At 43.6% G+C, this 23,789-nt stretch overlaps 1 protein-coding gene across 1 annotated transcript in view; it reads left to right on the top strand.

The window, feature by feature from the left end:
• The window catches only part of sorcs3a (sortilin related VPS10 domain containing receptor 3a), a 249,537-nt gene that overhangs the window by 66,946 nt on the left and 158,802 nt on the right, over positions 1–23,789 (top strand). Inside the window, exon 2 of the mRNA XM_085911312.1 lies at positions 2,153–2,220. Within this exon, the coding sequence (XP_085767438.1) occupies positions 2,153–2,220 (68 nt within the window). The remainder of the gene's footprint in view (positions 1–2,152; positions 2,221–23,789) is intronic.

Below are 23,789 nucleotides of genomic sequence, written 5' to 3'. Positions count from 1 at the left end.
GACATTGTTTACATAAAGGATGATCAATTAATTTAATGAATTAGAGTGACACAGATGGTTTTATAAATGTGTTATTTATGTAATAGTTATTAGAATAACTCTGAATGTTACGTCAGGCTCATTCTCAGCTCTTTGTTTGTGTTTATGTCATGTTAGCATACCGTATCGTTTAGCCTGTTGTTGCTCGTTCATGTCTGTTCTTGGTGTTGGATTTTGACAAATAAATATACCCCAAAAGTGCGACTTATACTCCGGTGCGACATATATGTTTTTTTTTACTTTACTGTGCATTTTATGGCTGGTGCAATTTATACTCCGGAGCGACTTATAGTCCGAAAATTACGGCATATTATTATGTTCCCATCATACTTGCTTTTCCCGCTCCAGGGACACAGGGACACATTTCCATTTGGAGGTTTAGAATGATAAAACTGAATATGAATGACCAAATAAGCAAAACATCTCTATATAACAAACTGAATTGTAATTAAAAGGATCTGAATGCAGGCGGCTCGGTGGCGCACTGTGTAGCACAACCACCTAACAGTTAGGAAAGTGCAGGTTCGATTCCACTTCCGGCCCTCCCTGTGTGGAGTTTGCATGTTCTCCCCGGGCCCGCGTGGGTTTTCTCCGGGCACTCCAGTTTCCTCCCACGTTCCAAAAACATGCTTGGTAGGCCGATTGAGCACTCCAAATTGTCCCGAGGTCTGAGTGCGAGTGCGAATGGTTGTTTGTCTCTTTGTGCACTGTGATTGGCTGGCAATCAGTTCAGGGTCTCCCTTGCCTATTGCCTGATGACTGCTGGGATAGGCTCTAGCACGCCCGCGACCCCCGTGGGGACAAGCGGTACAGATGATGGATGGATGGATGGATGGATGGATGGATGGATGGATGGATGGATGGATGGATGGATGGATGGATGGATGGATGGATGGATGGATGGATGGACCCGACTGCAAATTCATTCAAATTCATAAGGGTAACAAAGAGTGGTGGTCAGCGCGTGTTATAAATATGAGCGCATTGTCATTTTCATGTTACGGCAATGGATACAGTAGCTTACGTTATTTGTGAATTTTGTTGACATCACTGAAAATTTCTGCTTCATCCCCCAGAGCTTCTGAAAATTTGACAAGAATTGTTTTAACAAAAAAAAACAGCTAAACGATGGAACTGCAGCTCTGAACAATTGATAGGGCGCATTGTTCTATCAGTTAAGTTGAATGTTTTAAATTTCTTTGGCATTCATAAGTTGTGTTCTCCAATTGGATGTCGTGAACAGCAAGGGCGGCCGCCATACTACAGTGACCAAAACGTGTTGCATTTCCATTAACACACAGGATGGTTCAAAAGAATTATGTTATTCTCGTGGAATAAAGTATTGGTCAGTAAACATTATTGTGAATTGTGGCATTGTCCTGCTGAAAAACTTTTACAATTACCACACAGACGAGTGCCCTCTGTCATGAGGGATGCCTGCTGTAACATCTCCACATAGCCAGTTGCTGTCTGACAACCCTGCACAACGTAAAGCGTCACCAAACATGGACTACTCAAAGGCGGAAGAAAGTTTTATTCTCTGACGAGAAAAAAATAACCTTGATGTTCCTGATGTCTTCAACGTTACTGTCTTGACAGAGAAGCGATCCCACCAGAAATGTTTTCAATGTGGTACATTGATGCGGCGGGGGGAAATCATAATTTTCCTTCTTTCAAGAAAGAAAGAAAGAAAGACAGACAGACAGACAGACAGACAGACAGACAGACAGACAGACAGACAGACAGACAGACAGACAGACAGACAGAAAGAAAGAAAGAAAGAAAGAAAGAAAGAAAGAAAGAAAGAAAGAAAGAAAGAAAGAAAGAAAGAAAGAAAGAAAGAAAGAAAGAAAGAAAGAAAGAAAGAAAGAAAGAAAGAAAGAAAGAAATTTAAATGGGGTGTTAGTTTAATTTGTGCAAAATTGGCAACCCAACCAGCGTGGCCAATCAGAGCCATGGTTGGAGACAAGCTGCCTTCCCTACTACACCATCGGTGACCCATATTTTGATGATAGATCAATTACAGTCCACAATTATTATTAATTTACACATATATTTGCTTAAGGAAAACACCCGTGTAACAAACCTTTTAAAACAATGTTATTTTTTCCAGGTTATCCTGATACTAACCAAGCTGTTCGACTTTCACATGGGCAGTGTCACTGAGAGCACTCTTTGGAGGTGAGTGAAAAGCTTATTAATGTTCATTATGTCTGAATGTTTACCACCAAAGCAAATGCCAAATATCGGATGTTATAACTTTCCGCAGTATAATGGGGCCGATGTAATCTGTTACCAGGGTATATGCTTTGCCGTGATCTTTTTGTGGTTATTATTTGTTGAATTGAACACGAGAACTCATAAAAAAACAACAGTCGTAAACTCTCATTCGTGGAGAAGAGACTGCAGGCCATTTTCATCATGATGAAACACAATCAACTGTCATAAAACATTCACCAAGGCTGGATTACATCATAGGTTTGATTGCGCATAGATCATTGTCTGGAAATTATGTTTTGTTTTTGCACATGCTGAAAATTAGCTGTTGCGAGTCAGTGTCGGTTGGAAAGTGTTGGCTGACGCACACCATGAGTCATTAGAAGAAATGGGCTTTATGTCCCAGGGACAGAATGATCCATCTATCCTGGACGGACACCCATTTTCAGAACATAACATAAAATAACAGAACAGAACAGAAATACCTTCGTCTGTGAACCTAACTTGATAATATATTACCATATGCTGGTATTTTCGCGTCACTGCAAAACCAGTCCAACCAATTGCGATCTTGTGGGTGGTAAAAGGATAAACCCTCGGCTCACTGATAACAGGAATATTGGTGTGAGTGTGGAAAGGGCGCTCAGACCATCGAGCATATCCTCCGAGCATGCAGAACACCCTAGAATGGTTGGCTGTTTGGCGTGACAAGCTAAAAAAGCGGGTGACCGTACATTGAATAGATGAAGAGTAAATTAGTCAGCTAATGAGGTTTTGATTCAGATTTGATTTTACACTTGGCTACAAATTCAACTTCACAAGCAATTATGAGTGGATTCGGAAATCCACTCAGCATTTACACTAGTTCAAGTGTGACCATTCGTAAATTCAGTACATGGCTTAATTTTGCTGTTCGGAAATTCAAAGTGCACCAAAAACAAAGTATCATTGTATGCACTAGGCGCTCCGACGAGAGAAACTGTGTGGCTTAAATTCATGGGAGGGGGGACTCTTCCTCTCTAAATTTGCAGAGTAGTGCACAGAGGTCCATGTGGAAAAACAAGTATCGAAGTCCAGTGCTTTATATATATATATATATATATATATACGTATTTTGCCATGTTGAAATTAGCTTGGGCAGATTTTTCTCATGCAGAGCCCGCCCTCATGCCGCCCCATATACTGCTCGACAGATGATGATCTTTCAAGACATTGCCAAACTAAAATACCCTCCAACCCCCATGTCAACAACCCAGTTGAAGATTATTATCAAATTATTAAGAAAAGCTTATGCTAATAATATTGTTAGTTAATGCTCATCTGTGCCAACACTGCAGCTTTCCTTAACTTTTGGCTGTAACATGCTTCAGCTGACGCTTCAAAGTACTAGTTATTTCAATCTGAAAATTTGGCCAGAATGCCTACTAAGTCATTGGCAGAGAGTCTTGGTGTGGAGGTGGTTATTATGTTAATTAGCACTCCAGAGACCTAACTATTCATATTAAAAAAACAAAACAGTATTTTCTCATGTCCACAGCAAGGCCTAATCAAAGCCATTATTTCAGTGTGTTGTATTAAAAACAAATAACCAGAAGTGAAAGGCTTGAAATGCGTTTGAAAGAAAAAACTAAAAAGTGTTCCCAAAAATTCTGGTTTGTAGTTGAGACAAATATAAACCAAAAGAAGTATAGTGCACAAAATTGAGAGGATTAAAGAAACCAAGTAATTAGCTGTAAATATGCACAATGGTTTACAGTTACCTCAACATATGTGAACATACGCATGAACATGTATCCTACGATCAAATTCAGGGGGGAAATGTAGGGAAAAGAGACATTTGGTCTTCACTCTGAAGCTGCAGTGTTGGCATTATTACTCTGTTGCAAATTCACAGCAACAGCTTTCATAAATCTCCCAAGGAACGTTGTGTTACATCAAAGGACCTCAGGATCAGGTCAGGCTTCAGATCAGCTGTTTTCTCTGTTGGAACTGTCGAATGAATACCGCGACCTTAAGAATGAATTATCATGCATCTTTTTCAAATGTGTCTCCATATCTGAGGAAGAAATGATGGCAAGTTATTCATAGCTGACTTTTGATCAATTCAATAAATAGCTTGAACTCAGATATGTTCAACCTTTATAATCTGACTTCTAGAGTCAATTTTTTTGGATGGTTTTATCAAAATTTTTAAACTACTCATTTGCAGACACTTGTGTAAATTAATGCGAACAACGGTGTTTTATTTATGTTAGGGTGAGGGTTATGGAAGAGGTGCCAGGTTGTGTATGGTTCTTCCACACGGTATTCTCACTCCCAATTGTTAAATGGATACATTGATAAATTGCTATCATGACTTGTTTATTTGAACTTCGATCATCCAATCTGCCAAACAAGAGTCAATGGCAACTCTTGAATAGCCCAACAAACGGGACTTGGCACACAAAAGTGCGACACTTAGTTAAAAAATTAAGTAAAATAAATAATATCTAATACATTTAGAAATAAACATCTCTCTCTCTCTCTCTCTCTCTCTCTCTCTCTCTCTCTCTCTCTCTCTCTCTCTCTCTCTCTCTCTCTCTCTCTCTCTCTCTCTCTCTCTCTCTCTCTCTCTCTCTCTCTCTCTCTCTCTCTCTCTCTCTCTCTCTCTCTCTCTCTCTCTCTCTCTCTCTCTCTTTTTTTTTTCTCTCACGGGAGCTTGTCACCAGTGAGTGTTCAGGGCATGTATTTAGACAGGCAACCATTTGAACACCATTACCAGGGTTACGAGGATTACCATTAAAGTGTATTCTGCTATAGTTAGTGCCATAAAATAATGAAACTTGAATTCTTTATAATGCATAATTCAATTGTTTTGATATTGTAAAAACACATTAAACCTTACAAAATGTGTGATAATGCAGGGGCACAAATGATGAATCACGATATAGTGGTGGAACACTGGTATTATTTGCATTGTGGACATATTTATTGTGCTCGGTTCAATTTCTAGCAATTATCTACTTACAACTACATTGCTTGCTTTGGTTGCAGTGTTTTGGAATGAGAGCCACTCAGCCCTCAAATCTGAGGCCGTGTTTGTGTGAACCTAAATGGAAAGAGAACAGAAAGAGGGATCTTGCTGTGTATTATCACTTCATGACTTCTTCTCTGCTACACAATCTGAATGGGGTCACTTGCAGGTGAAGAGGAACATCCTCTAAAATTGCATCATTTTGCTAGGTATGCTCACAGGCGATATGGTATTTTACAGGTCAGTGCCTCTAATAAGTATCCAACTTTCAGAGACACCCACCTGCTTTTTGTGACCTTTGGCAATTGGACTTGCTATTTTCCTCCATACCTCACCATCATGACCTATATACTACAGAACATCTTATAAAATGCGCTACCCCTATGAGTCCTGCTGATTGATTGAGGTGATTCAAACCCTTAAATGTTTTCAAAAGCTCTTCCCTGTGATCTAATGAAACAAAGATTCCTTTAAATAACAGGCTAAATCTTACCAAGTTTCTGAGCCTCGAGCCACTATTTATCGAAATTGTGACTAACAACACGTGAAAGTCAGAAACATGCCTTGCTTGCTGTGGTGATCATTGATAAAGAAACCAGAAAAAAGGACTCTTGGGTATTTCATATTCCTACTTTCCATCGGTGATAGGAGCAGCAGTTTTCTTCACTGTACTGAATTCCTAGAATCCATTCATCTACCTAACCCACCCACACCTCACTCCCTTCCTCCCTATCCATCGATCGATCGATGATCCCTTCCTCCCTCCCTCCATCCATCCATCCATCCATCCATCCATCCATCCATCCATCCATCCATCCATCCATCCATCCATCCATCCATCCATTCAACCATGTCTCCCTGCAGCAACACACCTGATTCAAATGATCAGGATTGTTATCATGCTCCTTCAGTTTTAATCTCTCTCTCGCTCTCTCTCTCGCTCTCTCTCTCGCTTTCTCTTGCTCGCTCTCTCTCTCTCTCTTTCTCTCTCTCTCTTTGCCCCCCCCCCCCCTCTCTCTCTCTCTCTCTCTCTCTCTCTCTCTCAGGGTCAGATCTGCTTAGATCTGTTGAGACTCTCAACTTGGGCAAACTACGGCCTGCGGGCCACATCCGGCCCACGGGCCCGTTTAATCCGGCCCGCCAAACCTGATTAAACTATTATTAAACTTTTTTTTGTCATTTCCCCTGCAATGATTGTGTTTCCCCAGTAGATGGGGAACCGCCCACCCGCGCAGTTACTCCCGGAAGCTGTGTCAGAAAGCTCAGTGCACACTCACAAGTGCTTGTACATACTCAGTAGTATGGACCAGGCGCACTCCGCGCTCGATTTCTATCAATACCAGATTTTGTGTGGGCTGTGACGTTAGCATTCTCGTAATTTGCACGCTGAGCTTTCAGATACGGTTTTACTCTAGAGCCACCCACAAACCTTGCCCTGGAATCCTTCCATTAACATGAGTGGCCCAAGGAAAAAAAAGGTGGACTCTGAGTGAGTGCCATGTTTAAAAAAAAAAAAAAAGACAACAAAATATTGTTTCCACTGAAGTCTGATCAATGCCGGTTTGTCTGATATGCCAAGAATCGGTTGCAGTATTAAAGGAGTACAATATTAGCCATCACTTTGCTATAAAGAATGCTAACTACGCCAGCAGTCAACACATGAACGGGCGGCTACAGCGGAGAGGTTGACAGACTACGGATCAAAAGTAGAAAAGTATAGAGGCAAGTTTTTGATGCACCACCTGTTTTCAACTAATCTTAATTTATAAAGTTTTTAAGGCCGAAGTGCGTCTCGTTTCATCATCTCTGTGATCAGGTGTTTGTGAGTTAAAGCTCTGCTCTGATTTTCAGATATCCGCCACCGTGTTGCCGTTTTGATTTCTTTATTACTTTATCTAGATGTATTCTTTCACTGATTCTTAAAGAGGATGTATTTGGTCAGAATGTTTGCCGTTTGATGTAATTTCGCCTCATAAAACAAACATCTTTCATTAATCTGACCTGCAGGCGCTGAAGTGATGGAAACTGTTAGTCATAATAACAGTGTCGTAATTAATGACAATCACTGTTTTTTTGGTGAATATTTTTTCAATGCTGTTAATAAATGCATTTGTTTTCAAAAAGCTTTTTTTGAATATCCATGCTTTACTATTTACTAAAGGCCCAAAATTTTTATGCAATGACTTTTACATCTGCTCCTGGTTCGGCGCCCCAGTCAAAATTTAGAACCCAGTTCGGCCAGCAAGTCAAAAGGTTTGCCCACCCCTGGCTTAGAGTGTTGCCAACATGCGTCTATGAAAACAGAAGATAAGTTTGAGCAAACTACTCTTCATTGCTGCTTCCTTTACTGATTTGGTGAAACTTCATGTTCATGTCGGAGTTACTCAGGACTGACTCTGAACCTGCTTATCATAAAGAAGAAAGGTAGCAGATAGAGGAACTGCCGAATCACCTAGGATGGCTCCCACTTACGTAGCAAAGCACTTTTATTTCCCTTAAAAAATATTTTATTTATTTATTCCCTGTGCTGCGCCAAATTAATTCACACTGTCAAATGAGCATGCAATCAAATAAAAGTGTTCAGAGCTTGCACAGACTTCTTACATTTCCTGTGTGACTTTTACAATTCTTCCTTCAGTAAGTCAAGAGCTAGTCTTCAACATATTTGTGACTTATATGTTGCAGGCAAGCAACTTACTGCTGTGACAGGAAAAGGAATTTTTTAATATTGACTCTGCATACACAACTCGCAGTGAGCGTCAAGGGACTGTGGCAGATATGAATAAAAAGTTAGATCATCCATTGCAGCCTGGTGATCCTGAAAGGGGGATCCTTCCATCTGTGGTCCCTTCTCAAGGTTTCTCATTTTTCCCCTGGTAGGGGTTTTTGAGTTTTTCCTTGCCCTTTTGGGAGCCTAAGATCAGGGGATGCTTTGAGAATTATTGTCAATTGATTGTCTATGTGAAGCCCTTTGAGACTGCTTGTGATTTAGGGCTATACAAATAAACTTGACTTGACTTGACTAGATCAAAGTACTCCATTGTGATGTGCTTCAGGAAAAAGATAGGGGGTTGCAGAGATTTTTATCAATCATGCACATGAGTGAATAAAAAAAAATAAACGTTTATTTTTTGTCCTAATCACAGTTACGCATATTAAATCATCATATTAAATCAAGCAATCATCGACCATTTTCAGTAATTGAGTACAGTAATGTCCGGACTATAAGCCTCTACTTTTTGGTCAAGTTTTGAACCCTGCGGCTTGTCATCCGGTGCGGCTCATCTATGGATTTTTTGTGATTTTTGTGATGACTTGATCACTTATACACTCGTAAAAGGCTGTAGACCGCTGTTGTGCGGCACACCACTTTGCTGGGCAGAGCTGTAAGCCACGTAGAAGAGGAAGTGCTGCATCTTCTGCCTCCGGAGTTAGTGGAATTGTTTAAAAGTGACACAGAGGATGAAGATTTCATTGAATTTAGTGAGGGTACAAGTTTATCTGGTACTTAGTGTATACACATCCATGTTAACTGACTAAATCGGAAGCAACTTGACATCCTCGCAGTAGGGCATTATGCATTTATGAGATAATAAACTTTGCAGATACATAAGGAATGGGTGTTAGCACTAAAACAACGGTGTTACCAATGTTATATTTATCAGCTTTGCGTATTAAAAAGAGTGTGGAGAGGACAGAATTTCACAAATGGGTGTCTGTCACGTGACGCGTGCAGGGGGAGCGGATGGGATACACAATAGTTCACGTGCGTACGCACGAACACACTTAGTTTGAATGTTCAAGTTTGTTTGCACCGCTACGTCAGAGATGTTGTCAATCCATGGGTTTTGTGATGAATAATTGGAGCCAACAAGTCCACAAAGGTGAATTCTATTTGTGTAATATACCAACACAAACATAACAAAGACTCGCATGAGGAAGCTGTCTGCCTTGACCAAATGATCATGATAGAGAAATCCAAATGAATAGAATTTAGCAGATCAGATATTACCGTAATTTTCGGACTATAAGTCACCGTTTTTTTCATAGTTTGGTTGGGTCCGACGTGAGCATATGCAGCGCATACGCGACATTGTTTACATAAAGCACGATCGATGGATTTAATGAATTGGAGTGACACAGATGGTTTGATAAACGTGTTATTTATGTAATACTTACTTGAATAACTCTGAATGTTACGTGTCAGAGATGTTCTCACTCTAACTTATTTTGCAAGAACCACACGGGAGACAGTATGCCCTTTAGGCACTTGCAAGTGGAGAGCCTGTTCGTTACTGTAGGTACAGCAATGTTCGAACAAACTTTGACCTTCGATCCATGCAAGAGAGTATTTATTGAGAGAAATGGGTGGGGGTGAGAGTGGCCAAGGTGGGGGTGAACCCCTGGCCTTTCAGGGGGTCACAGCAGGGGGTGTTTTACGATGTTGTGTAAACAGAACACCTCTGATTGCTTCCTCTGCAGTTGGTCAATCAGTTCAAAGGATCTTAGCACTTTGTTCTATTTTGTTAAGACAGGACAAGCTAAGCTTGTTATTACAGGTTACTTTCCAACACAAGCATAGGATCAAACTAATCTATCAACCCTAACAACGTCAGGCCTGTTCTCGGCTTCTCGTTTGTGTATATGTCACGTTAGCATATCGTATCGTTTAGCCTGTTGTTGCTGGTTCATGTCTTTTTTGGTGTTGGATTTTGACAAATAAATTTGCCCCAAAAGTGCGACTTATACTCCAGTGCGACATATATGTTTTTTTTACTTTATTGTGCATTTTATGGCTGGTGCGATTTATACTCCGGAGCGACTTATAGTCCGAAAATTACGGTATATATTTTAAGCTAGTGCTTCAGTAGCTCAAACATTTTGTACAATATAACAACCTACTACAAATTTCCAGTGGTTGCTTTCACTCGCTGCTTCGACCAGGATGTCATATAATAGCGGGTCAAACTACAAGTATTCAACCAATAGTTAATTTAGTATATTATATTGAACCCACTCTAACCCTAAGACCCTTGGACCTCCCCTGCCAGATGGAAGTCATTTCGTATGAGTCTATCAAATGACCTTTGATTCGAGATTCGTGGCCTTTGACTGTGGTGGCCAAGAAGGCATTTACCACCTACAGTATTAGTTATAGGACACACAAAACACATAGGTCAATACAAACTATAATTCTGAGTGGGACCACAATGTAACATAGTTCACTCTCCCGTAAGTCACCAGTAAATAATTTGTATGGGCCAATTTTGCTCCACAAAATATCAATCAAGTATTTCCCTCTCCATATGATAATAATGTAATAATGAAAGAAAGTTAAATCATATTAACATGATGTCATAATTCATTGTGATAAAATAAAGGTTTTACTTACAGGGGAGGGGAAGTTGCTGTAAAGATCCAGGAACAGCAGAGGGAGATTGAGAGTGCCTGGGCCATTTGTGAGGAATTCTGGGCCCTGGTTCATTGAAGGGGAGGAGCTGGTCAGTATTTATATTGAGAGCAGTCTTGCCCTTCTTTGACACCAGGGTCGCAGATTTTCCTTCCAGCATTGCACTCTCCATCTTTCCACCCTTTTTCCTGCTCCTCCCTTACATTCTGTGACACGACTTAGTCCCCCTGCAATCGCTTAAACTATTTCATAATCAACCTGAATAAAATGAGAAATTACAGACAAGATTTTACGAAGAGAAAGATTAACATTAGCATTCTTAGCAATAGTTGAATGCACTCGCAAGAAAGTCATCAGGGACCTGGGAAGGGTAACAAGCATCTCTACCAAAAAGTAAATAAAATGGGGAATACTGGGTCGTCACCCTTTTCCGACCGAGGACTATGGACTCGGATTTGGAGGTGCTGACCCTCATCCCGACCGCTTCACACTCGGCTGCGAACCACTCCAGTGAGAGCTGGACATCACGGCCTGAAGAAGCCAACACCACCACGTCATCTGCAAAAAGCAGTGACGCGATGCTGAGGTCCCCAAACCGGACCCTCTCAACGCTTCGGCTGCGCCTAGAAATTCTGTCCAGAAATATTATGAACAGAGTCGGTGACAAAGGGCAGCCTCACTGGGAAGGAATCCGACTTACTGCCTGAAATGCGGACCAAACTCTGGCATCGGTGAAACAGGGACCGAACCGCCCTTATCAGTTGGCTCGGCACCCGGTACTCCCGAAGCACCCTCTACAGAACCTCCCGAGGGATATGGTCGAATGCCTTCTCCAAGTCCACAAAACACATGTGGACTGGTTGGTTCCTCCCAAACACCCTCTCCAGCATTTCCTCCAGGGACTCCAAGAATGGTGGGTACTCTGAGCTGCCGTTCGGTGCATAGACACAAACAACAGTCAGGACCCGTCCCCCCACCCGAATGCGGAGGGAGGCTACCCTCTCGCTCACAGGGGTGAACACCAATGTGCAGGCGCCCAGCCAGGGGGCAATAAGTATGCCAACACCTGCTCGACGCCTCTCACCGTGGGCAACTCCAGAGTGGAAGAGAGTCCAGCCCCTCTCGAGAGGGCTTGTACCAGAGCCCAAAGTATGTGTGGAGGCAAGCCCGACTATGTCTAGTCAGAACCTTTCTGCCTCACACACCAGCTCAGGCTCCTTTCCAGCCAGAGAGGTGACATTCCATGTCCCTAGAGCCAGTCTCTGCAGCCGGAGATCGGACCGCCCAGCTCACTTTGCACAATATAATCATTTCTTATCAAAGTGTCTTGAATAGGAATCAACTCAAAAACATATTTTTTTATCTTTTATATCTTTTATATGTCTTCTTTTAAATAAAAAGTGCAATAATATTTGTGAAAGATTTCACTGTTACAATATGAAAAGTTGCATGTACAAAATGTCAGTCTCATGCATGTGCATGTTTGGATGAACACAGAGCTGATATCCTCGCGAGAAATGAAGAAAGACACACACAAAGCTGTTCCTCAACAGCTCTCAGTCTCTCTCTGTTTTTACTTTTTATAGCAGTCAGGCTTGAGAAGCTCACTTCACACAGATATGTTATGGAAAATGGGAGCAATGTCACAATAGCTTTGTTTGCCAGAATGGGGAACTCCTTTGCAGCAGTCAACCAAAAACTGTCCAAAGGTAGATCAGCAAAGCTCAGCTTTAAACCACAATTTTGTCTCAGCACAGTTTGTTCTTCCTGCTCCTGTAAAGTCATGCCCTTTCCAACTGCTGCTGAGCTGTATGGGTCCCTAACCCAGTCGTCATTCAGTGAAAAAACTAAAATAACATCTTCTCCTCGAGAGTTTTTAAATGTGTACCTATTATTTCACAGAGTGCAGCAGTGTGAATATTTTGCCATTTCTTGGCGAGTGGGAACATTTCAGGGTTGCCACGTTCCACATGTTGTTGCCAGAAGTGCACCTTTGAGCGGAATCCGTTTATTTAATCCGTACTTGTGAGCACGTTTTCATTTCGGCCTTGCATTCGTGTGTTCAGTTCATTCAGATGATGAAAAATATCCGCCAGGTATGCCAGCCTTGCACACCACTCATCACTTGCAAGCAGCTTTGTGTAATCGTACCCCTCACTTGTCAGAAACACTTTGAGTTCCTCCCGCAGCTCATACACACAGGCCAGCGCCTTGCCGTGCGACAACCATTGGTCCTCTGTATGAAACAGCAAGGTCTTATTGTCCGCTCCCATTTCCTCACACAAAGATGCAAATATGCAGCTTTTCACAGGTCGTGTCTTCACAAAGTTTACCATGTGCACAATATCATTCAATACAGTGGCTAGATCTACTGGTAAAGTCTTGGCCACGAGTGCCTCACGGTGTAAGAAACAGTGCGTAATAATCACATCTGGGTTTCTTTCCTTCACTCTGCATACAAAGCCTTTGATGCACCCGACCATGGCTGCAGCTCCATCAGTACAAAGACCGGTGCAGTTTTTCCACCTAAGTCCTCCTTCCATCCGATGCTTCAGTCGCTGGGGTACTTCTTACTGGTTCAAATTGGTAGCCTTGTACCTTAAGAAAGAAATCATATTCTTCTTCATTTTCGTCAGAAGGTGAAGAATCATAATCTGAGGGAGATTCGTCAGACGACATAGCTTCCAGTTCTGTATCCACCATTATGCTTACATGGGCTAAGTAACTCGGCAACGCTCGGCCTCCTATAATCCACGTCACAGTCACTTCAGCAATTTCCGGGATGAACTTCAACGATCACATACAAACTATTGCTTTTTTATCGATTACTCCTCAATTCGCAATTTCATTCAAAAATTCACAACAGTTTCCAAAAATACAATTCCATCTTTATCAAATACATTTTGGGACCCCATAGTGTCTTTACATAACCTTTAACTATAGAAATTAGTTAATACTGTTTGAACACTGAAACAGCAACAGAGACAGACAGCAGTTCAGTCTAACTCAGGTTTGGGCAAACTACGGCCCGCGGGCCACATCCGGCCCACAGGGCCATTTAATCTGGCCCACAGGGCCATTTAATCCGGCCCGCCAAACCTGAATAAAATGCATTATTAAACATTTTTTTGGGTCATTTTCCCTGCAATTGCTATGTTTCCCCAATAGATGGGGAAGCGCCCGCCCGCGCATTTACTCTCGGAAGCCGTGTCAGAAATCTTGGTGCACACTCACAAGTGCATGTACGTACTAAGTAGTACGGACCCGGCGCACTCCGCGCTCGATTTCCATCAGTGCCGAATTTCGAGCCACATGAACGTCAACAAAGCCCGTCACAAATCTAGGTTAACGGACCGACACCTCGGCTCTGTCCTAAGAATTACCGCAACAAATTTTACTCCAGACCATGATGGACTAGCAAAAAAGGAAGACCAACAATACTATTGATTTCTTAATTTTAGATGTATTCGTTCACTGATTCTTCAAGATGATGTATTAGGTCAGAATGTTTGCCGTTTGATGGAATTTCACCTCATTAGATAAACATATTTCATAAATTTGACCTGCAGGCGCTGAAGTGATGGAAACTATTATTCATAATAACAGTGACGTATTCAATGAGAATCACTGATGGTAGTTTTTTTGGTGAAATATTTTTTTAATGCTGTTAATAAATGCATTTGTTTTCAAAAAGCTTTTTTGAATATCTATGCTTTACTACCTACTAAAAGTAAAAACCTTGTATGCAATGACCTTTACACGTCATTTCTATTACTTCACACAAACACTACATCCATCTGCTCCTGGTTCGGCCCCCCGGTCAATATTTAGAACCCAATTTGGCCCGCCAGTCAAAAGGTTTGCCCAACCCTGGTCTAACTACAGAGCCTGTCAGCATAGGCGGCCGTGTGATTACGCAATCTTCAGAGGAGGCAAGGCAGGAAGTTGCCTCCTCCGAGCGACTCGTCTTCGGTTTTAACATAACTATAAAGATTTTGCGGTTTTGGTTCAAAATGATACAAAACTACTGAAATTAAAAGGAAAATGAAATAAAGTATATAATAAAAATTAATATGACATTTGAATTTGTTTTTTCCCCTTTTCATGATGGCAGGGGAGGCACGGCCTCCCTTGCCTACCCTGACCGCACGTCCCTGCCCCATCCCCAATATACCCCACCTTGACAAACACCAGGTAATAAGTTTGTTAACTTCATTGACTAACCCCTGAATTTTGTACAGTGATGTGCCCTTGTTCCCTTCTCTGAATACCTGACGCAGTGGTACAAACAAACTTGATCATTCAAACTTAGGGTGTAATCATAGCTGACTGTTTGGTCCGCTTTAAACCGGCCAGGGTTCGATTGGAACGCTGATCCGGACATTTTGTGCAGGTGTGAATACACGCAAACGTGCGGGTTACGGAAACAGACCGAGACCCACTTTTTCAAGTGGTATCCGTTCGCTTCCAAATGAACTCTGTTGCAGTTCGCTTCAGGTGTGAATACAAACAGTGTAGATCCGAACCAACAGCACAAATATGCATAGCAGGAACGCTGTGCGTAGAACTCGCATGTTTTCCTCTATTTCTGGGTCTGTGCTCTGTATGCCACCCTGGTCATTGCTGTCCAATAGGAGCACAGATCGTCACAAGCGTGGATGTGTATACTTCACTTGTAAAATGTACAGTCTGAATTGGAACTGCACCAACTGAAAAAAATTAAGTTCGCTTTTGGTCCCAACCACACAAGCAGACTAAAGGACTTTTCTGATCTGAATAAACCCTAAGTGTGTGTGGGGTAGGGTTGCCACCTGTTTCTGACAAAAATCCAGGACCATTAAATTGACATTTTTGTTTGGAAGCAATAGCGCCCTTCACACATCTAATCCAAGATAAAAATCACCCTTCTACGTTGCAATTGTATAGCTCTAATTCGTAAAAATGACACTTACTAGTCATTTGTTTAGTTGTTTAATTTAAAAGCAGGTCTTCATTATTTTGGTCTATTTTCAACGTTTTTTTGTTGTTGTTGTGGGCACCGGGGGACACTATTGGAGGAAAAGGGGAATAAATAATTAGGGTCTGTTTGCTTATCCATCCATTTTCTATTCCGCTTGTCCCCACGGGGGTCCTGGGCATGCTGGAGCCTATCCCAGCAGTCATAGGGCAGTAGGCAGGGGTCACCCTGAACTGGTTGCCAGCCAATCGCAGGGCACACAGAAATGAACAACCATTCACACTCGGACGTACACCTAGAGACAATTTGGAGTGCTCAATTGGCCTACCAAGCATGTTTTTGGAATGTGGGAGGAAACCGGAGTGCTTGGAGAAAACCCACGCGGGCATGGGGAGAACATGCAAACTCCACACAGGGAGGGCCGGAGTTGGAAAAGTTGTGACCCACCGAGCCGCCTACGTTTGCTTATCTTCCTTCACCTTCATCTTCTTCCGCTTATCCGGGGTCGGGTCGCGGGGGCAGCAGCTTTAGGAGGGACTCCCAGACCTCCCTCTCCCCAGCCACTTCCTCCAGCTCATCCCGGGGGATCCCAAGGCGTTCCCAGGCCAGCCGAGAGACGTAGTCTCTCCAGCGCGTCCTGGGTCGACCCCAGGGTCTCCTACCGGTGGGACATGCCCGGAACACCTCCCAAGGGAGGCGTCCAGGAGGCATCTTGATGAGATGCCCGAGCCACCTCATCTGGCTCCTCTCAACGTGGAGGAGCAGCGGCTCTACTCCGAGTCTCTCCCGGATGACCGAGCTTCTCACCCTATCTCTAAGGGAGAGCCCGGACACCCTGCAGAGGAAACTCATTTCAGCCGCTTGTATCCTGGATCTCGTTCTTTCGGTCACGACCTATAGCTCGTGACCATAGGTGAAGGTAGGAGCGTAGATCGACCGGTAAATCGAGAGCTTTGCCATTTGGCTCAGCTCTCTCTTCACCACGACAGACTGGTACAGAGTCCGCATTACTGCCGACGCTGCACCGATCCGCCTGTCGATCTCGCGCTCCATCCTGCCCTCACTCGTGAACAAGACCCCAAGATACTTGAACTCCTCCACTTGGGGCAGGATCTCATCCCCGATCCCGAGAGGGCATTCCACCCTTTTCCGACAGAGGACCATGGACTCGGATTTGGAGGTGCTGACCCTCATCCCAACCGCTTCACACTCGGCTGCGAACCGCTCCAGTGAGAGCTGGAGATCACGGACTGAAGAAGCCAACAGCACCACGTCATCTGCAAAAAGCAGTGACGCGATGCTGAGGTCCCCAAACCGGACCCCCTCAACGCCTCAGCTGCGCCTAGAAATTCTGTCCATATAAATTATGAACAGAATCGGTGACAAAGGGCAGCCTTGGCGGAGTCCAACCCTCACTGGGAACGAATCCGACTTACTGCCGGAAATGCGGACCAATCTCTGGCATCGGTGATACAGGGACCGAACCGCCCTTATCAGTTGGCTCGGCACCCCGTACTCCCGAAGCACCCTCCAGAGAACCTCCCGAGGGACACGGTCGAACGCCTTCTCCAAGTCCACAAAACACATGTGGACTGGTTGGGCGAACTCCCATGCACCCTCGAGGATCCTGCCGAGGGTGTAGAGCTGGTCCACTGTTCCACGGCCGGGACGAAAGCCACACTGCTCCTCCTGAATCCGAGGTTCGACCTCCCGACGGATCCTCCTCTCCAGCACCCCTGAATAGACCTTACCAGGGAGGCTGAGGAGTGTGATTCCCCTGTAATTGGAACACACCCTCCGGTCCCCCTTCTTAAAGAGGGGAACCACCACCCCAGTCTGCCAATCCAGAGGCACCGTCCCCGATGTCCATGCAATGCTGTAGAGGTGTGTCAGCCATGACAGCCCCACAACATCCAGAGCCTTTAAGAACTCCGGGCGGATCTCATCCACCTCCGGGGCCTTGCCACCGAGGAGTTTTTTAACTACCTCAGTGACTTCGACCTTTGAGATTGGAGAGTCCGCCTCAGAGTCCTCAGGCCCTGCTTCCACAATGGAAGGCGTGTCGGTGGAATTGAGGAGGTCTTCGAAGTATTCCCCCCACCGACTCATGACATCCCGAGTCGAGGTCAGCAGCACACCATCACCACTGTAAACAGTTTTGACCATGCACTGCTTCCCCCTCCTGAGACGCCGGATGGTGGACCAGAATTTCCTCGAAGCCGTCCGGAGGTCATTCTCCATGGCCTCGCCAAACTCCTCCCACGCCCGAGTTTTTGCCTCAGCAACCGCCGAAGCCGCGTTCCGCTTGGCCATCCGGTACCTGTCAGCTGCCTCCGGAGCCCCGCAGGCCAAAATGGCCCTATAGGACTCCTTCTTCAGCTTGACGGCATCTCTTACCACCGGTGTCCACCAGCGGGTTCGAGGATTGCCGCCACGACAGGCACCAACAACCTTACGGCCACAGCTCAGGTCGGCTGCCTCAACAATGGAGGCGTGGAACAAGTTCCACTCGGACTCAATGTCCCCCGCCTCCCCCGGGATGTGGGAAAAGCTTTGCCGGAGGTGGGAGTTGAAGCTCTTCCTGACAGGGGATTCTGCCAGACGTTCCCAGCAGACCCTCACAGAGCGTTTGGGTCTGCCAGGTCGGACCGGCATCTTCCCCCACCATCGGAGCCAACCCACCACCAGGTGGTGATCAGTTGACAGCTCCGCCCCTCTCTTCACCTGAGTGTCCAAAACATGCGGCCGCAAATCCGATGACATGACTACAAGGTCGATCAACAAACTGCGGCCTAGGGTGTCCTGGTGCCAAGTGCACACATGGACACCCTTATGCTTGAACATGGTGTTCTTTATAGAAAATCCGTGTCGAGCACAGAAGTCCAATAATAGAACACCGCTCGGGTTCAGATCGGGGGGGCCGTTCCTCCCAATCACGCCCTTCCAGGTCTAACTGTCATTGCCCACGTGAGCATTGAAGTCACCCAGTAGAACGATGGAGTCCCCAGAAGGAGCGCTCTCCAGCACTTCCTCCAGGGACTCTAAGAAGGGTGGGTACTCTGAGCTGCCGTTCGGTGCATAGACACAAACAACAGTCAGGACCCGTCCCCCCACCCGAAGGCGGAGGGAGGCTACCCTCTCGCTCACCGGGGTGAACCCCAATGTGCAGGCGCCCAGCCGGGGGGCAATAAGTATGCCAACACCTGCTCGACGCCTCTCACCGTTGGCAACTCCAGAGTGGAAGAGAGTCCAGCCCCTCTCGAGAGGGCTTGTACCAGAGCCCAAACTATGTGTGGAGGCAAGTCCGACTATGTTTAGTCGGAACCTTTCTGCCTCACACACCAGCTCGGGCTCCTTTCCAGCCAGAAAGGTGACATTCCATGTCCCTAGAGCCAGCCTCTGCAGCCGGGGATCGGACCGCCAAGGTCCCCGCCTTTGGCCGCCGCCCAGTTCACTATGCACCCGACCCCTTTGGCCCCTCCTATAGGTGGTGAGCCCATTCGAAGGGGGACCCACGTTTACTTTTCGGGCTATGCCCGACCGGACCCCATGAGCGAAGGCCCGGCCACCAGGCGCTCGCCTTCGAGCCCCACCTCCAGGCCTGGCTCCAGAGAGGGGCCTCGGTGACCCGCGTCTGGGCGAGGGAAAACGACATCCATATATTGTATTCATCATAAGGGGTCTTCTGAGCCGTGCTTTGTCTGGCCACTCACCGTTTTCTTATGTGGAACAAAAACTAAAATATATTATGTAAAAAACAGTCATTTTTTGTCATTTTTTTACAGTCTGTAGGAACAATCAAATGTAGTAATGTAAAGTGTAATGTCAAACAGCTTACCTGATTGCTTAACACGGTGGGTGGTTTGCTTGTCCTAGCCTGTGCCTCTGCTGCTTGTTGCTCTTGGCTGGGTTTTAGCTTTATATTTTAGATAATTTTCGCTGGGCACAGGTAACAGGTCAAATAAAGTAAATTGCCTTGGCATGGTCTTAGCCACACAGCACATTTCTGTTTCAACCAGTCATTGTTAAAACATGTCGAGCCTTTATATTTTTTCTTTATTGGCCTGTCATCACCTCCTGTAGCACCCATCATCAGTCTCTCCCCCCATTTTCGTGATAAAGGTTCACTCTTTTTAGTCACTGGATCCGGTCCTTTCTCTCTCCGGTTCCACCTCACCATTCCAAATGAGCCGTCACTGCCTGCCCCCCAACAGTATGCTATGCAATCTTTCTAGAGCCAATAACGCTGTGTACAAGTTTACGGACGTAGGCACGCTACAATTAAACTGAAATACATGTTTTGCACAACATATACAAAAATCTGGGACATCTCAGTGTTAAGTTAATCATAGACAGTGGTAAAATATTTAATTATACGTCTAATATGAAGGGTGTACATATTTGATGCAATATTTTATTTCGCATATGATTTGTCAAATATATGTAGAGTCTGGGGAGGAATGTTTGGAGGAAATTGTCAATTGGGTAAGACCTGACAACATCCGGATGAGCTTTAACGTTTGATGAGATGTATAATTTCCTTTTGTGCCCCACAGATAGTTGTACTATTCGGAATGTGTGGGTGAACCAAAGGAGAAAGAGGATTTCTGTTGCCATTTGTGCATTTGACCTTTTTTTTTATTTTTCTATTCAAAGTTACATCTTGGCTTCTTCACCTTGTTCTGTTCTAGGTTTCTTTAGTTTTTTGTCGCCTATCCTGCTTGCACTTGCAGAGGTCCAGTTTGTTTTTCAACAATGGGAGTAAAGGATGCTTGCAGTTAACCTGCTCTCTAGCTAAAGTGTGTTCTGTTTGTGATGCTAATTTACACAAGTAAAATACACCTTTATAGACTTTATATTAGTTTGTCTCCAATTATTTATCACACTTTAAAGGTCCTTACACTAGTATCACAAAACCCATGCATTGACATCATCGCTGACATAGTGGTGCAAACAAACTTGAACATTCAAACTAAGTGTGTGCGTGCATGCGTGTGAGTGCACATTTGTGTTCACCTGCTTATAAGGCCATTTTAATCTCAATATTGTGCTCTCATGTCAAACTTAACAGAACATTAAACCATCCGTGGCTGGAAGGGCTGGGCAAGTGTATCTTTTCAGCGGTGAACTATTGTGTATCCCACCCGCTCCCCCTGTGTGCATTGCATGACATACAACAATTTGTGAAATACTATCCTCTCCACAGTCTTATTAATACATTAAGCCAATAAATATAATAACGCCCTACTGCGAGGATGTTGTAAAACCTAGTAACGCTACCATGTCAAGTTGCTTCTGAGGAATCAGTGAACGGGTGTGTATACACTAGGTACCAGATCAACTCGTACCCTCTGGGTAAATAGGTTTTGAAAATAAATACTATAATTGTTTAGGTTCACAGTGTGTGGCTCGTAGCGGTCAAGTGATTCGCTAACGGGTGATTCTTTATCACTTTGTGTCACGGGTTGACATCCCGTTTTCTACTAATATAATGATATTTATCCATTATATATATATATATATATATACACCAAGAACAGACATGAACGAGCAACAACAGGCTAAACGATAGGTATGCTAACATGACATAAACACAAACGAAGAGTTGAGAACGGGCCTGACGTATTATTCAGAGTTATTCTAATAACTATTACATAAATAACACGTTTATAAAACCATCTGTGTCACTCCAATTCATTAAATCTATTGATCGTCCTTTACGTAAACAATGCCGCGTATGACGTCGGACTCGTAACTTGCATTTCTAATTATTCCACAGACTCATATAACGATATATAAAGTATATTTCAAACAACTATCATATTACAACAATATTATCAAACCATCTGTGTCACTCCAAATCATTAAATCCATCGATCAAATTCCTTGTCCTTTGTCAACGACGCCGTGCGTGCGCCCTGACGTCAGCCTCGTCGTTATTCCACAGATCTAGTATATTACTATATTGTAGTGTTAACAAAATACAAGCAAAGACGTGGGTTTGGTAAACGACTCTTAATTTAACAAAACAAGAGTTCAACGAGGCAATAACTACTGAACTTCCAACCCTGGAGGTGGAAGAAAGCTTCATAGAATAGGACCAGGTGTGCGTAAAAGCCATGTCCGAGCCCCATCCACCGTCCCCGGACAGCCAGCCGGCCGAGTGCCGGCCCCCGACTTCCATTCACGGAGGTGAAAGAGAGCTCCGTAGAGTAGGACCGGGTGTGCGTAAAAGCCATAATAGTTTTTCAAACTTTCTGTGTCACTCCAAATCATTGAATCATTCAAACGCTTTGTCGTCGTGTCACTTACAAACAAAACCGCTAATGAAAAGTGAAAAGTCAAAGTCTATTGTCAATTTCTTCACGTTAAGAGACACAAAGAGATTGAAATTATGTTTCCCACCGTCCCACAGTGACGAGACACATTACACAACACATAAAGCAAATAGCACAAAGAGTAAAAACGAATAGACAAGAGCGATGAATAAGTAATAAGCAAATAACCCAATAAATAGACAATAAATAAATAAATAAATAAATAAATAAATAAATAAATAAGAGTAAAAACGAAACAAGAGCAATGAATAAGTAATAAGAAAATAAACCAATAAATAAACAATAAATAAATAAATAGACAAATAAGAGGAGCAAAATGGAGCAAACGTGCATACAGCAGACAGCCAGAATATAGCGCAAAAGAACAGGACGTTATGCAGTGGAGGGGGGAGAGAATTCAGGATCCTGACAGCTTGGAGAATGATGCCGGTAGTACTTTCGTCATCTTCGTCATCCCGTGATCGAATCTTTGTCCTTTATGTAAACAACTCCTGTGCCACTGACGTCACTTGAAATTCAGATTACAGCAATCCCTTGCTACATCGCGGTTCATTTATCGCGGGTTCCTCTTTTTTTTTTCTTTTTTTTGGGGGGGAATTTTGAAAATTTGTGAAAGAAATTCACATACAAGTCACTCCTCAGTATAAGTCGCCCCTCCCACCCAAACTAAGAAAAAAAAACGCGACTTATAGTCCAAAAATCATGGTATATTTATATGTATTTTACTGTTTTTTGCAGCCAGTCGGAAATGTAAAAGAGACGTTTTGTTCCACGTGTTTATTGAAGTTTTGAACAATTTAGCAGTCCGACAATTTCCATGTTGCTTCTAATGAATCTGCAGTCAGGAAACACAAGATTATTGAAATGGTTTTGCCCTAACAGCCAAATCTGTATTCGGGAAGCCAAAGAACCTTGAAGAAAGTTTGAACCGTACCAAGGGCATTATAGACACGCAATAATATGACAGTAAAGCTGGCTTTGCCCAAACAGCCACATCTGTATTTGGAGAGCCAGTTAACCTGGAAGAGTTGAACTGCAACAAGGGCATCATAGGCACGCAAAAATATCAAAGTGGAATACAGTTTATTATTTTTGTGTCATCTCAAGCTTACCACTATACCATGTCTGTCGTTTCCAAAGATTGAAGGAACTGAACCATCATTGAAACAAAGTATTTTCGACGAATCTGTCTCTATACTGACAAGATTCCTGAAACACTCATCCTTAAAGTTCTTTGCACAGACTAGCAGGACTTTTCCCACAAATGTGTGAATTTCGTCCTGGAAAAATTAAATTTAACCAGGCACTTCTTTGAGGTTCTGATGCTGAGGGACAGTGTAATGAGTTGTGTGGATTAATGCATCCAACCACGGAGCATTTTAATCCCTCCACTTCAACATCCTTGAGTTGTCTGGACTACAAAAGTCTCTCAGAGTAATAAAGATGGCGGCTTTGCGAAACCATTTGGCCACGCATTACCTTGTTTGGTAGTGCCGCCCCAAAGACTGTGACGTAATAGATAAAAATATGTAATAGTACATGGATAGAAATGAACAGAGTAAAAAATATCCCCCAAACAGATTATAAAACTATCTCTGCAACATTTGGAGGGATAAATTAAACTTTTCTACAATCCTGGAGACTCCAAGTGCACAATAAATGTATTTAAAAGCTAAAAAAGTGGATTTTCTATGATATGTCTCTTTTAAGGTTGACTGGAGAACAGGAAGAGTGTGAATGCATGACAAACGTTAAGGTTGACTGGAGAACAGGAGCAGTGAGTGAATGCATGACAAATGCTGACACTGATAGAAA

Source organism: Syngnathus leptorhynchus, chromosome 5 (assembly GCF_054491065.1).
Source record: "Syngnathus leptorhynchus isolate UIUO chromosome 5, UIUO_Slep, whole genome shotgun sequence".
In the NCBI taxonomy this organism is placed as follows: domain Eukaryota; kingdom Metazoa; phylum Chordata; class Actinopteri; order Syngnathiformes; family Syngnathidae; genus Syngnathus; species Syngnathus leptorhynchus.
The sequence above is the reverse complement of the archived record's forward strand: the minus strand, read 5'-3'. Positions and strand labels throughout refer to the sequence as shown.